General features: G+C 37.6%; 1 protein-coding gene across 1 annotated transcript in view; it reads right to left on the bottom strand.

Moving 5' to 3' along the window:
- Positions 1-1,468: 1,468 nt before the first annotated feature.
- LOC122799595 (splicing factor SWAP) overlaps positions 1,469-16,786 on the bottom strand; it is a 1,354,031-nt gene continuing 1,338,713 nt past the window's right edge. Inside the window, exon 19 of the mRNA XM_044068763.1 lies at positions 1,469-3,532. Coding sequence (XP_043924698.1) covers positions 3,467-3,532 — 66 coding nt within the window. The 3' untranslated portion in view covers positions 1,469-3,466. The remainder of the gene's footprint in view (positions 3,533-16,786) is intronic.

Raw genomic sequence — 16,786 nt, 5'->3', positions numbered from 1 at the left:
CTGGAAACTACACAGTTCACGGCTTTATCAACTGTGCAACAGAACCAATACACCACTGTATGGACCCGATGCAATGCCCTATAATAAATTTCTGACAAACATAAAATGCTTTTTTTCCCTCTCTCTTTTTATATTTCAATTACACGTTTGTGCACTGCAGTGCACAGTGCAAACATGCCAAAATTATGTGTTTATCCCCTGGTCCTTAGGGACTGTAGGTGCAGGGGAAAAATTGTGAGTGGTCACAGGAACCAAGTTCAGTGACAGCAAAGTCACCCATCAGTGTATGAGACACAACTGGTGCCAAAGGCTCCCAGACTACTTTTTTCTTGTGGACAGGGTAAGAATGAACCAATGAGACTGGTAACTGTTCCATAGGTTCAGCTGAAAAGATAGCACTGAAGACTGGTAACGGGGCCTGAAAGAAGACTCAGTAAACTTTTAAACAGCTAAAAGGTGGTTCTGAGATTAACAGCATAACATCCTGCCTTAAAACACAAAACCTTCATAATTCTGAAAGAAAACGTGTCAAAAACAGATAGTTTACGCAGTTAGTTCACACAAATATTCACACAATAAATCACCCCTGACAAGTTGCGACAGTCCAAAAAATATAATTTTGTTTAGCAAAAACTAAAATCTGACTGGAGAAAAATGTTTTCCTCAGAAAACTTATTTTGTGGAAGCTCTTCCCCAAAAGGAGTCTACTCAGCTTTGAAGTTCACATGAGTGTACTTCAGCATCAAGAAAGCACTACGGTTTTTAGAGTTCTGTCCTTATATATGGAACTCCTCTTCAGCTCCTAACAGCATGTATGCAGGGCACCATTAAGCTTTGAAAATCTAGCCAGTAACAGGGGATAGTACCTAAATAACTTATGGTACTGCAATAGTGATCTAATGTTGAACATTAACTGATACAATAAGTAACCATGCAGCAACTTGCCATAAGAAGCTATACAAGGGGTGACTGCTGATTAGAATTTCCAAACCACAAACAGCAAGGGTAGCAGAAAATACACAACCTGAAGGAAATATGAAGGCCAAACAAAGCACCAATGAGCAAGAGGGTCCCTTACGGCAGTGAGGGTGTTTACAGGACTAGAAGACAAAGTGGCCACAGCACACGTATTCACACTGAACACATTGTTAAAACAAGCATGAAATGTAGCCATACTCTCGAAGAGATGGCTTAGAAATTATCAAGAATTCTCATAATTCTATAGATATTTTCACAATTTCCCACTACAGATTTTTAATTCAAAGTTCAAAAAGAATTATGTACTATACAATAAGGTTTTCTAAATAAATGTAATATTCAACTACTGTAAAACAGTTTTTTACTGAATATCAGAGTGACTTGGCTGGAAAAGAAAGTATATGACAAATGTTTTTTCTGTACTTTAGAAAAGCAAGCGTTAACATCTAGTTGGGCAAATGAAAAAAATAAATGAAATAATGAAAACATGTTCTTTCAAAAACAATATTTTATTGCCATTCAGAAAAAACAAATGATCACACCAATTTTTGAAGCTAAGTATAGAACAAATACCAAAGTGGCTAGTGCAGTTACTGAACAAGAGGATCACAGGGTAAGTATAATTTCCTCAGACTCCCACAAATTACAGTTTTTAAGTGCCTTCTTCCACTATGACAGCTTCTTACAAAGGGCTGCCAAAAAATAAGTCAACCATGCATCAGTTAAGGCAAACAAAAAAATGCATTCACTTGAAAAAAATAACTCAAGGCAGATTTTACAGTGCTTTCTTTATTTGTGCAATCTGTGCCAACAAACACATGTCTAGGTAAAAATGGGACAGTGACTGTACTAAAATTATTTTAGAGCATTAAAGCAATATAGTAGGTTCAAAAACATTTCATCACTGTAACCGTACCTTCAGAAATTATTAGGATGTACTTCACAAGCCCACTTTACTTTGGTGGGTAATATGGTAATTTATTAACTTAAATCAAAAGCAAGACTCTCCTTCAACGTATCTGCTTTATTGTTACCTAGAACATCCCCTTTTCCTAAGCAAGGAGTAAGACAACAGACCAACATTAGCACATATTTTCCTTTTCAACATGTACTGGATGAAAATCTTGGGGTAAACCACAGCTTCATTTTCAAAACAATTATTTTTTTGCTGCCACTGAATACATGGACTCCCAGAATTCAAAACTGCACAACAATTCAGCAGACTGAAACAAATCTGGATTTATTATTGTGTAAATGTATTAATACCATGATGTTTAATGACAAGATCTGATTAAAGAGTAAAGTCAGAGCCTACAAACTTAATTGCTAGGCTCACTCTGAACTTTGAAAATGGATCTACACCAAACAAAGGAAATGGCTCCAAGTATGAACCTGCTTGATACTAGCAAATTAAATAAAAGAAATCCTAAATACCAAAATGCCATAAAATAATTTTCTTCTTAGTGGCAAATACTAACTGCTACTATTCTGACATATAGTAATACAGTTATGAAATATACTGTGTTAAACCTTCATAGAAGGATACCTTAAAATGTTTCCATTTTAGTACAATGCTTAGTTAAGGAAACAAAAGTAATCATTATTTGAACTCTGTATTATGGATATTATGAACTTGAAAAAAAAAATAGGTTGAAGACTGCACAAAATAGTGAAACGAGATTCCGTAAAGTCAGTCCATGTGACCCTTAGGAAGTCATCTCTATCCCATCACTATGGCTACTTTCAGCAACAGGATTGTGCACAAAGCTCTATTTAGGCAGCGCATAAAGTAATTACAAAATATAAAACAATGCAATCTAGTCTGTGTATACTGGCAAAATAAGTAGAAAAAGGCATTCATTGTGAATGCAGTGAGACTTTTTTTTTTGTTTTACATTAACTTGAGTTTAAACTCTCAATCACACAGGAACATAAAACATACAGGAGATACAACATACCACCATACATTCACACTGCATAAAGTGGTAACTGCTAATTCTGAACATCTCATTTCCTAAAGCAGCTCACACAGAACGCCATCCATTCAAGAGTTAAAAAAAAAAACAAAATACACATACAAAAGCATATGCAGGTACACATACTTCATTACAAAAAATGTAATTAAGATGTGCTGCTGCTCAGTGTTCCGTATGCTTTTTCCCATTTTTTAAATGCAAGATTTCTTTTTACAAATATACATACCTATATACAAATATACATGCATAAATGTACAGTGAGGTTTCCAGTTGATGAATATAAATCTAAAATTATTAACTTATTTACACAAAGGTCACGCTCTAAAGAGTCAGCAAAAATATAAACCAGCATCTCTGTAGAAATTCAGTTCCCAGAAAGAACAAATTTTGTCCAAACATAAATTGAGACAACTAAGCTTTAACCAGATAGTTAATCTGCTGTCACAAGGCTACTTAGCATCGTCTCATATGCTGCTTTTTACTGTTATCTTGCTGGTCCTTTACAGAAGGTGTCAAGATGCATTTGTTTCTAAGTGTTTTGTTGCAGCAAGCATTGCTCTAACTTTGGCCATAAGATCCTGGAAGGACAAAAAGAGAATGGTTAAATTACAAAAAATGTTCAAAAAAAAAACAAAACAGTTTTATTACTAGAAAGTTTTACTGGCCTTTCTTAAAATATTTCTCAAATGTCTTGTGAGTCCATACTATGACTAAATGGAAATTAAATGAACAATTTGATTATTATATTTACAGCACAAAAAAGGTGTTTACTTTAAAGTCTAACTTCACAACACCACACAAAAACTTAACTACTGTTTTTAATTCAACAGTCGCTTTATTACGGTTTCTACCATATCCTAAAAAAAAACAACCAAACCACTTCCCAGGACTCTATGTCACATCCTTGTACGTTGCATAATCAAAACAAACTAAAAACAGAAACAGCGAGGTACTGGTGATGGATGCATCATACTCCACATTAACAAACGTTCAGACGACGTAACTGGGAGAAAGGACCATTCAGCAAACAGTCAGGATATCTCTTATTATTACAAATTCATAATTAAGAATTTCTAAAAGCACTGATAAAATTATTTTCTTTATCACCTATCTATCCTAGAAACATTCCTCTGTATGTATATACATAGCTCCTTTACTGATCTGTACTTCAGGTTACAGATCATACTTCCACAGTTGAAAAATATTCCTTGTTTAATCTCAGTGGTGCCTTGTGCAAAGACTTTCATAATATACACTACAACGGTTTATTTATGGTCTCTCTGTATCTGACCTGATTTAATCACTTTCACTGAACAGGTCGGTCATTACGTTATGTATGTCTCTCCCTTATAAACAATTAACTCTAAGCTTTTGTGAAAGTCTGAGTGCTGCACATTCCCACAAACTCATCTCTGCTAGCTTTAGATGCAAGAATGAGGTCTCCCTTTAACCTGTAGGTAATAAGTGCAATGATGCCAACTTCTCCTGGTATAAGAGAAATATTAAACCACAGAATTGCTTAGTTACTTTTCTTTGCATCTTGTCCAACAGCCTGCTATACATACTAATGGAGCGTTACCAAACTGAGCAACCATATTCTAATTTAGACCTTACAGTGCTAGTGAGAACAGACAATTTTAGGCCTTAAGACAGAACTGCTTTATGTGGGCACCAAAAGTTATACTCTCAACACTAGTCAGACTCAAAAGTTGACAGTCTTTACTCTGATCATTCATACAGTAAGATATAGTACTTATTTTGTTGCCAAAGCTCATAAATCTGGTTTTACCAACATTCACGTGCATCTTTTTAGTTTTTTTCCCCATTTATATGCTCAATAAAGCCTAATGTAAGATTATGAAACGTGAAATGGTGTGATGGTGCAAAAAAGGCACCAAAACAATAAAAAAATGCACCACTCGGACTGTAGGACAACGTCAGTTTATTACACTACAATAAAAAAGCTCTAAATCCAGTTAAGCGCTTTCATCAGTAAAAAATGACTTCATCAGAACAAATGATGCTGAATCAATTACTTATATACACCCTCCACAATTAAATTAGGCCATTATACATAATTGCTTTTCTTAAAGTGAAATAACTCAATTACAAATGTGTAAAATCAAATAATAAAAAATACATGTTAAAAAAGCATACAGATTCCACTTAAATTCATCTCATCTCAGTCATAAACATATTAGTCCATTGTGCAAAAACATTAAACTGCCACATGCTTAAATAAGTTGAATATTATTTTTAATCTATTTGATTTTTCTTTTAGAACTGGGACAAGTGGTCATTCAAACCTGGGGGGAAAATTAGCGGCTAACCTTAGTTGCCACATTAGCTCTTTTTTACACAAATAATTTTTCCAGTCCCCTCCTCTTAAATCAAGGACTACAATGTCCACTATACCAAACTTAAACCCTGTATATCCCTCACAAACCACAGAGTGTCTAAAAAGAGCATTTGTCTCTCTCTCTTATTTTTTTATCTCATACAGGTGTTCGTAAATCTTGCATTTGAGGGCCCTCTCGGTTTTACCAATGTAAAATCCGTTGCAGGTATTATATAATGCAATGTAAACTATTCTAGTAGTGTAACAATTCCCCTTTCTTAAATGTAGGGTACTGCCAACCATGTTGCTTAAAGTAATAGAAGCCTGCAAAATATGGCTACATTGGGGACATTGCCCACAAGGTTTGGTGTTTTCTCCAGTGTTAGATCTCCCAACATTAATTTTCTCCAAACTGGATTTTAAATTTGTGCCTACCTTTACAGAAAACGTAGGTTTTTTTCACCTACTTTCCTGTATACTTCACTGTTAGTTGTAAAAACACCCCAGTTCTTATACAAAATGTTTTTAACTCTATTGGAGAGTGGACAGTGCTGGATAATGCATGCCTGGCTAAAATCTGCCAGGTCTGTAGGGGAAAGGGTACTTAGACCAGGTTCATGTTCCAGGTCACCCCTATCAACTACAATTCTACTTACACCATTAACCAAAAGCGTTTTATATTTATTTCCCCATTCAATTACCTCTTTCAAAATTGGTTCAACTATATTTGAGGGGTATCCTCTTTCAAAAAACATGGTCTTCAACCTATCAAACTCTTGTATTACATCATCTCTCTCAGATGTCATCCTGACAACTCTGATAGCCTGGCCTTTTACTATACTTATTTTCTGACTTTTGGGGTGATAACTTTGGTAGTGCAAGTAAACATTACAGAAAGTAGACTTGCGATACACATTAGATTTGAAACCTTCATTTATTTTAGAAATCCTTACATCAAAAAAATTGATCTCAAATCTGTTCACTTGGGTGTGTAAACCTTAGGAAGGTGGTAGTGTTAAGATATTCCATAAAGTGAAATCTTAAACCACAGAATTAGTTCGTTACTTTTCTTTGCATCTTGTCCAACAGCCTGCTATACTTACTAATGGAGCGTTACCAAACTGAGCAACTATATTCTAATTTAGACCTTACAGTGCTAGTGAGAACAGACAATTTTGGGCCTTAAGACAGAACTGCTTTATTCTGATCATTCATACAGTAAGATATAGTACTTATTTTGTTGCCAAAGCTCACAAATAAATCTGGTTTTACCAACATTCATGTGCATCTTTTTAGTTTTTTCCCCATTTATATGCTTAATAAAGCCTAATGTAAGACTATATCAGAGTAGGTTTTTAAAATACTCTACCATCAAATTTAGTTCAGTTATGTGCACATTAAAAAGGTCCAAGTTCATTTTAGCTGTGTCAATTTGAATGAGTGCAATCCAGTTCCACAGCCTGTTTACAGTTATGTACCCAGTTCTGGATTCAAGATACTAAAGAAAGGTCAACATCAGGTTTTCCAAGTTTAATAGTATTTTGTGACCAAAAAAGTCAAAGGGCCTATGACAAAATCTAAAACATTGACTTAAAGGTTATTTTCTAAAGCTGTCAAATTATAAATATCCAGATTACAGGTAGGTTATCTAGAAGGTATAAATGTTATGAATGCAATGTTAACTAGTTCTTACTTCTTCTGAAAAAAACTACTTAACCTGACTTGTACCCGCAATCAATATCATTCTGATAATGGCAATCTTCAAATCCTTACATACATTTTTTGTAAAGCTGCTCATAAAAATATGTGCCAATAAATTAGAATAAGTAAGCTTGGGAGGGTGGCCTAATGGTTAAGGTCTTTGCCTTACAAACACAAGATGCAGGGTTTAAGTTTCACAAGGGATAACTGGCTAGGCTTAAAATGGCTCATAAGGGCAGTTAGCTTAGTACTAATCTATGAACCTATAAGCTAATTATTTCAAATATTTGTTTATCATGGCTTGATGTTCAAGAACATGTATGGCCATATAATGTTTAACTGAAAATTACTGGACAGATAAGTGATGTACGTTTGCAACTATAGTTGTTTCAGTGGTGTCTGTGATGTATAATGTTTGCAAGTAAAGTGGTGTCAATGTTTTTCATTTACATAAATGTAAGATTGCCAATATCATACGTGATAATTTAATAAAGATGTTTACTGAAAAAATGAGCATTTATGGCCTTCACAATACTGGCAGTATTTAAATGGTCAGTTGGGATGAATAACTTTAAAGGGCAAAAAATGTTTTTCAGTAGAAATCACAAAGGGTCTCACTTTTATCAGGTACATAACTCGCAAGTTTGCAAAAGTGACAGAGAATGAAGGTCACTTGATAGAGCACCCTCCTCAATGCACTCTGAGGACTTCCTATTGAGTAGACACATCTCTTGCAAGTTTAACTTCTCACATCAGTCTTTCCTTATTTCCCATTTCATTAGCATGTGCAGCTCAGTATATATTCTCTTAGCAGCAGTATGTTTATTTCTGACCCCATTACTGTACTCTTTATTCTTTTTATTTACCAACTTATGCTGTCCTATTTAAAGTTAATACCATGTGCTTCCAAAACAATTTGCACTCAAGGGCAAATTTAAAGTATTTTGCCCCTAAAGGAATCTTAAGCTTAAAATCTTCTTTCCACTTCCAACCAGGAAGGGGTGTGGTGGCTCTCACATTCATCATGTAATTTACTGTGTTACGATTGATCCAATTATTGAAGAACCTGTTCTGACTGATATAATTATTGAAGAATTAAATTTTATGTTCCACAGTACAATGAATAGCAACATTATTACACTCTGGTAATAATGATAACAATATGTGGCTCCCCTCTGTTCAGTACACCACACATTAAATCAAATATTAGTTCCCCATATTGGTTCCATGACTTGTGGCATACTCACCTTTTAAGAATCTTTGTAAAATACCTTTGTGTTACAATGAAATATTTTTTTTTCCATTTAAATTTCAGCAGACATAAATCACCAATTAACAGAATAATGTATTCGATGATTTATTTATTTTATTTTATTTATTTCCAGTTTGATTACCGGGGAAGTCCACTGGGCCAGAACGTACCCATTTTCAGTGGAGGCCCGGGGAGAAAAGCTCCAAAAGCAAAGCAAATACAATCTAAGTTACATAGTGTAAAAGATAGTAATAAAATATATACATTTGGAATAACATTACATTGAATACAGTTAGTAAAAAAGCAAATACACGCAGTATACTTCAAAAAACATCATTCAGGAAGGTAGATACAATAGATTTAGTAGTTTCCTTCAAGTAGCAGGTTTGACTGTATGAAAAGAAGGTGTAAGGTTACATGCTATTTACAATATTTACATATGAGGAGTAGAGAGAGAAAATACATAAGCTGAGAGTAGAATATAGTTTGATCAAGCAGTGATCGAGAGAGAAAAAGAGAAGAAAAGAAGATAGTATTAGGGTAGAGTAAAGAGAAAGGATGTAGAGGGTTCAAGGGGAATTTATGTAGATTTATGTAGGATGTAAGCAGGTGCACTTATGTTTAGAGGATAAGTAAGAGAAAAGTTGGATTTTGAAGGCTTCAGTGTTAGATGTTGTTCTAAGAGAAGAAGGGAGAGAGTTCCATTTCCTGCCAAGAGAGTAGGAGAGAAGGAGCTGGCCAGCAGGGCGATTGGGTTTGTGGATGGTGATTAAATTTTGGTGTTCAGATCTAAGAGATCTGTTTGGGGTGTATGGCGGAAGGATGTTTGCTAGGGCTGGGCATTTTCAGGGTAGAATATTAATTTGTGAGCAGTGGTTAGTTGGAGGTAGTCTAGGTAGTTAGGGAGTTCTAGCCAGTTCAGAGTTTGTAGGGAAAGACAATGGTGAGAAGAGGTTTTAGATTTGGTAGCAAATTTAGAGATTTTATTATAGCAGATTTCGAGTTTAGTGGAGATGGAAGAAGACAGGTTAGTAAGGAGAGGGGCTCCATATAGTAGAGATGGTAGAAGATAGGTAGTTGTTAAGGAATGTCTAGCGGAGTTGGAGAGAAAGCAGTTGTTCTTATAGAGCATACCTAGCTTTTGGTGGGTTTTCTTTATGTTTTGTTGTATGTGGCTATCAAATTTGAGGTGCTCGTCTATAGTGATGCCAAGGAGTTTTGCAGATGGGACCACCTCTATGGTTGACTTTGTTTGGCTTATGATTTTGAATGCTGTTTTATCAAATGTGCAAGCCCTGGAGGGAGCGAAGAGAAGAATTTTGGATTTATTAGAGTTTAGAGAGAAATGATTTTGGTGCATCCAGTTCTCAGTAGTGGAAAAAGCTATTTGGGTTTTTGTCAGTAGTTCGGGAATGTTGGAGGCGCAGACTAAGGTAGAATCATCTGCGTATTGGATGACTGTTGTGTCTGGGATGGCAGAGTGAAGGTTATTTATGAAGATGTTGAAAAGCATGGGTCCAAGGATGGACCCCTGGGGAACACCAGTGGGTGTAGGTAAGGAGGAGGAGGTAGAATTGTTCCATTTGACAGCTTGGGATCTATCTGATAAGTAGCTAGAGAACCAGGATAGAGTATCAGGGGAGAGATGAAGGTTTGATAGATGAAAGAGAAGGTGTTTGTGAGAGATGGTGTCAAGGCTTTAGACAGATCTAGCAGTACAGTGGAAACTAGTAACCCAGAATCCCTGGCTTGGTTGACTGTTTCTAAGAAGGATAGTAAGGCAGTAATAGTGCTGTGTCCAGGGCGAAACCATGTTGGGTGGGTGTTAGGAGGTGGTTATGGATTAAGAAAGGCATGAGTTGGTGGTGGACACATTTCTCTAGGATTTTTGATAAAGGTGAGAGTAGGGCAATTGGGCGAAAGTTGGAGATATTTGTGTTTTGCCTCCTTTATGAAGTGGGAGAATGTAGGCTGATCTCCAAAGCATAGGAACATATGACTCTTTTATAGATCTGTTAATTAAGATGCTGATAGGGAGAGCAATACCTTCAGCAGCACATTTAAGGAAAGAGGAGGGATGTTATCAGGGCATTAGTGCATGGCTTTAGTTTAGATAAGAGTCTTTTATGAATATAGTTGAAACAGGTTTCAGCTGGAAACTGGGAGGACAGTTAGAGGGTTGTTGGGAGTAGAGGAAAGAGAGTTGGATGTATTATTGTTGGGGAAGGATTTGGTAAGATTAGCTATAGATTCCGTGAAGAATTTGTTGAAGAGAGCTTAGATCTGAGTCAGTTTTACTTGGGTCTGGGCAAGGGTTATTTTTAGATCCTGGGTGGAGAAGGGAATTTACTGATTTCCAGAACTGTTTGGGGTTCTTATTTTGGTTGGACTGTAGTTTGTAGTAGTAGTTCTTTTGTCCAGGGTGATTAGTTTTTGCTAGGTTGCGGAGTTGGGTGTATTGGAGCAGGGAAGAAGGGATTTTATTTTTCTGGTATAGCTTCCAAGATTTGTCCCTTTGATGCATGACTTGTTTTGTTTCTTTGGATAGCCAGGGGGCAGAGTTAGCTTTGACTCGTTTGTTTCTTGGAGGAGCTAGGGAGTTCAGAGTATTTAGGAAGATAGAGTTAAACTGTTCTACAGCTTTGTCTAGGGGAAGTGTATTTAGGGTCTGCCAGTTGGTATGTTTAAGAATGTTTGAGAAGATAGTTGGGTTGAAGTTGCTGAGATTACGAGTGTGGATGTAGTGGTGTAGATATTGGGTAGAGTTAGCGGAGCGGTGTATGAAAGTAGGGAGATGGTCACTGAAGGTATCAGGGATAGTGCCTGAAAGAGTTATTTTGTTTGGATGAGAGACTAGGATCCAGTCAATGGTAGATCCTGGGGATTTGTTTTGTTAGGCCGGGTGGTTGAGTGTATTACTTGGGTGAAGTTAAAGAGGTTGATGAATTGGGAGGGGGAAGGAGAGTTGATTTTATTCCAATCAATGTTAACGTCGCCTAGAATGTAGGTTTCAAATTTGATTTCAGTTGAGGCCCAGTAAAGAATATTTTCAAGGGTTGTTGTGTTGTCACCTGGGGATATATAAAGGAGATAATGCAGATGTTCTTATGTTTATTTAGTCGAAGGAGACTGGCTGTAAGTTCAGCGTTTTTGAACTCAGGAGTTGGAATTTGTAGAAGGATCAGGGAGAGAAGGTTAGAGAAAATTATTGCAGAGCCTCCACCTTTTTTATTTGGTCGGTCAGTTCTGTGGATTTGGAAGCCGGGAGGTAAGATTTCAGAGTCGGTGATGTGGGGTTTTAGCCAGGTTTCAGAAATGGCTAGGATGTCTGGTTGGTTGTGGCAAATCCAAGCATGAAGATGGTGAATTTTGTTATTTAGGCTCTGAGCATTGATAGAGAAGAGCTTAAGGGGGTTAGGAGAGGAAGTGGTAGAAGAATTGGGAGGGGGACTATGTTTTATTTCAGAGGGAGAAAAAGGGGTTGGGGAGACGTTGTTAGTGGTGAGGCAGGGGCCAGGGTTCGGATGAATATCGCCACATAAGACAAGGTCATTATTGGTAGTAACTTTTTGTCTTTTGTGTTTTAGAAGTAGGAGGCTGTTATGGGGAGGGAGGATTTTCAGAGTGAGAGTTTTTGGTGTGGTGAGGCTTTTGGGATGGAAAAGGTACAGTGTTTTGGGAGGAATAAGAGTGGAAGATATGTTGTTGTAGTGGGTAGATAGAGAAGGTTGTGAATGAGTACAAGGGTTGGTTTGTGTAGGAGGAGGGGAAAAGGGTATTTTGTGAGAGTAGGACGAAGCAAAATATAGGGGAATGAGAAGTACAAGTAGTAATGATGGGACATAGATATTATGAAGGATTTTGGGAGACATGTTTGGCAAGCAGAGGAGGAAGAGATTGATGTAGTGGAGTTGAGTAGGCAGCACAAACAAAAACAAAAGGATGGGGTCTTAGGAAGAGGATAGGGTTGAAAGTATTTGCAGGGGAGAGAGAGGGAAAAATCTGTGATGAGAAGGGAAACTATAATGGGAGGGAAGAGAAAGAGTGGGAGGGGTCAAGTAGAAGAACTATGATAGATTAAGTGGTGGAGTGAGGTAAAGTGGGGTGGGAGGAGTAGGAGGGGTAACGAGAGAAGGACTCTGATTGGTTAATTAGTATACATGGGAGGGGGATCGAGAGGTATAAATGTAGAGGTGCTGGGGGTGGGTGAGATTTGGGGGTAGGGTAGGGGAGCGGAGTGAGCCAGAGGCTTAACGGAGCGGAAGAGCCAAAGGAAGGAGAAAAGAGAGAGGAAAAAAAAAACAATCAGTAGAGTAGGAGAGCTAGAAGGTAAGATTGCAAAGATATATTTTATATCAAAGACTGACAGTGAAATGGAGTTGTGAGGAGATATGTGCTGAAAGAATAGTATGGGAGGGGCTGAGGCTAGGAGCTTGGAGGAGAATGGAGAAATAAGGGAGCTGAGGAAGAGGATATGTAGTCCTGGGAGAATATGGGGAGAGAGAACAGTGGGCGAGATATCAAAGAAAACACTGAAAGAAAGTGTACTAAGAAACCAAGAGGGGAAATGTAGTAGAGACAGCAAGAAAGGTAGAGGGGGTGGCACCTATTGGGCAGCTAAGAAGAGTGAACAGGGACACCTACGGGGAATATCCAGTAAGGGGCTGGAGGGGGTTATCAGGCTCAACAAGGGGTAAAAGTAAAGTGTGGGAGGGAGAGTAGGGATAATTTAAATTGATAAGGAAGGGGAAAGAGTTGGCTGCTGGCAGGCCTGGCAAGGGAGCGCACTGCAACCTACTAAAGTATGTACTACTTTTATGAATTACAATATATATTTAAAGCAATATGGGTACTTTCTCTAAAAAATGATGATTCTGTACAAAAATTCAAAAAGTGTTTTCAATAAGAGTTAATACCCACCAGTCTACAAAAACGTGATAGAATCTCTCTCCTCTAAGCTAATTTTAAGACTACTACACAGTTTCTTTCACTTAACATGCATTTTCTATAATTAACAGTATCTTCAATAGAAACACAAATACCTCTTCCCTACTCAAAATGTTTCTTCTGTTACATATTACCCTTTAGCCAAGTATACAATGTAGTGGTTCATCTGGTTTAAACAAACTTTCAGCCACTACCCCTGTCAGAGACTAAGTATTAAATCACCAAATGTCAATTGTTACACTCCTTGTTTTAGTGTACAAGAAAGAAAAATAATCTTGAACCATCAGAAAAACTTGATTTATTTTTTTTTGTACAACACATCAAAACAGAAGTCATCATCATACATCCACAGTAAACATCCCACCCTAGAGCAACTCTACTTTTGTCAATTGTGCCAAACGTGTTTAAAAAAAAAAAAAAAAAAAAAAAGTTATTTATTATCACAACGTTCCATCTGTGTTGTCAATCTTCACTTCCTTGACTGTGTCGTTCGGTTCTGTATCTCAGAACAGACATTGTAGTTATTCCAGCTCACACCTTCCAAAAACTTGAAGTTAGCTTTTACTCATAACGCTCCTCTCAGAATTACCTCAGATCAAGTTTGCACAAGACAGTGACAGACAACAATAACGGGTCAAAGACCATTATCTGTGTTCAGACCATTACCTGTGTTCACAACAGGAAAAAATCTATTGGGATAGATCTAGTCCACCAAGAAGCCTGAAAGGGAGGGGGATGTAGGATGGGAATGTCAAGGATAAGTGAAGATTAACAACACGGAATGTTAATGGTAAGACATAACTTCTTTATCTGATGATGTCAATCTTCACTTGATCCTCGACTGTGGGACAGAGTCCCCAACTACCTGAATATTGGGAGGTCTCTTGGAAGTATATTCCTGAGCACTATCGAACCAAATGATGCTCGTCCCCTAGAGACCAGCTCCAGCTTGTAATCAGTAATAAAAGTATGCAGAGGTCCCAAAGTAGCTGCCATATAGATGTAGTCTATAGAAGCTCTGGAATGAAAGACTGCAGAAGTGGCTATTTCCCCTCGTTGAATGTGCCTTTACAGGTCCAGGTAGTTGCACTTTCCTTTTGTTATAAATGAAGGTTATACAGTTCTTGAGCCATTTAGGTAGAGTAACCTTAGAAACTGGTTTGCCCAGAGCAGCTGAAGAGAACTAAATAAACAATTGATCAGATTTTCTGAGTTCTTTTGTTCTGTGAAAGTCGAAACGTAATTGTCTATGAACATCTAGCAAATGCAGACAATATTCACCCTTGTTGGAAAATTTGGGGAAAAATAAGGGAAGCTATATGGTCTGGTCGATATTAGTCTCAGACACAATTTTTGGTAGAAAGGAAGGGTTTCCAAGGACACACTGTCCTTATGAAAGATTAGACAAGGAGGCTTGCAGGACAAGGCTTGTAGCTCAGACATTCTCCTAGCAGAAGTAATAGCAATTAAAAATAATGTCTTCCATGGCAAATACTTCAAATTGCAATTTGCAGATGGTTCAAATGGGGAATTAGAGACTAACACTAGACTGAATTCCCATGGTGAGGAACGACCTTTGTATGGGGGTCTGAGCATAAACATTCCTTTTAGAAAAGCATTACAAAGTTTGTGGGACATTAGAGCTGTACCATTTAGACCATTATGAAAATTTGAAATTGCAGCTAAAAGTACTCGTATGGTCAAGGAGTATGCTCCTACATCGAAAAGCGATGCTAAAAACTCCAATACCCTCTCAAATGGTGCAGAATATGGATCAAGGTTACTATCTGTAGCCCATTTTGAAAATGTTTGCCATTTGCTAATGTACTATCGTCTAGTCGAAGGTTTATGGGAGGCTAGAACAATTCACTGAGGTGGGGCAGTGAGACTACTATGCCTGGCAATTACTGGAACTAGAGAAGCCATGCAATGAGCTATGGATTTTGAAGAATCGGTAAACCAGTCTCTCTGGATGGGGCAAGAAGTCTGGTACTGGGTCCAGGACACAAGGTCTGTGCACCAAGAGGCAAAAGAAAGGGAAAACACTCAGATTTTTTAAGAAATACGCTGCTCAAGAGCTGTAGATGAGATGTGTCTGGTCACTAAAAGCGTCAAATGAGATCTGAGGTAATCCTGAAAACAGCATTATGGGTAAAAGCTAAGCTTGAGTTTCTGGAAAGCGTGAGCTGGAATAACGGCCGAGTCAGTTCCGAGATATGGAAGCGAACCCACAATTAAGGATTAAGTGAAGACTGGCATCATCAGATCATATGTATGTGTTAACTCTGGATGCTGTAAATTTTTCCAACATACTCTTATTATTAGAACTGTGAAAAGACTGCTTCAGTTACTCATTCGCTACTTTTCTGGAGTACAGTAACAATATCCCTAACAATTTCCCACCAGTTTATTTATTTATTTTTATTTTACATTTGTTAACCGGGAGAGTCCGACTGGATACATGTCCATTTTCAGCGGAGGCCCGGGGAGAAAAGCTCCAGGTACATAACAGACATATGAACATTGTTAATGCAAAAAAGGAAGATAGTTGAGTTCTAAATACAATATAAAGATACATCACAACTTGGTAAAAAAATAACAGCAGCATATAAAAAAAAAAACATAGGTCAGTTACAAAGGCGAGGCACCTTGTTAAAAAGCGGTTAAGGATAGTGAGGTAAGAGAAGGGTAAATGATAGTGGTTAATCAGGTTTGGAACAGGGACATTGCCAGAGAGTATTGAGATTGGGTTTAAGCTTTTATTTGAATTGCAGGAGTGAAGGTTCTGAGGTGAGCATGGTCGGTAGGGAGTTCCACATTTTACCTACGAAGTTTGAGAATAGAGAATCCCCAGCAGAATTATTGGCTTTGGTAGTTTGAGCTAAGATCTTATTGGAGGAGCGTAAAGATTGCAGGTTAATATAGGGGTGAATGATGTTTTTCAGAGCTGGTGTTTTCTCTGGGTGATACAGTATCTAGTGAGCCGTTTTGAGTTGGTTGAAATGGAGTTGGCTGGAAAACTCCAACCACCCTAGTTGCTTCAAGTTAGTACAGTGGTGCGTTCTAAAGGTGGAATTTGTGGCAAATCTAGCTATGTGATTGTAACAAGAAGCAAGTTTGTTAAGGGTTGTCTTGTTTAGGTTTGTAAAGAGAGGGGACGCATAGAAAAGAGTTGATAGCAGGTGTGTGCTGACAATTGTAATTTTAGCGTGAGGAGTGAGAAAGTGTTTTACTTTATAGAGAGAGCCAAGCTTTTTATTGACAGTTTTGATGGTAAGATTGAAATGGGTGTCAAATTTAAGGGAGTTATCAATGGTAACACCTAATAGCTTTGTGAGAGCTTCTGGTGATATAGTGATTCCATTGGAGGATGCAATAGAGAAGGTGGGGGGAAGAGTCTTGTTAGTGGGTGAGAAAGTAAGTAGTTTTATTTTGTTGGGGTTGAGAACTAGTTGATGACTTGAGAACCATTTTTCTATTAGGTTGAAGGTGTCTTGGGTTGAAGCAGTGAGGTCTGCCAGGTTGGAGGCAGTGCTGATGAGAGTCGAATCATCTGCATATTGAATGCATGTGGCATGGGGGGGTGATTGTGGG

Source organism: Protopterus annectens, chromosome 4.part0 (genome assembly GCF_019279795.1).
Source record: "Protopterus annectens isolate FY-2018-M chromosome 4.part0, PAN1.0, whole genome shotgun sequence".
In the NCBI taxonomy this organism is placed as follows: domain Eukaryota; kingdom Metazoa; phylum Chordata; order Ceratodontiformes; family Protopteridae; genus Protopterus; species Protopterus annectens.
Note: the sequence above shows the minus strand (reverse complement) of the source record. Positions and strands in the feature narration are given on the sequence as shown.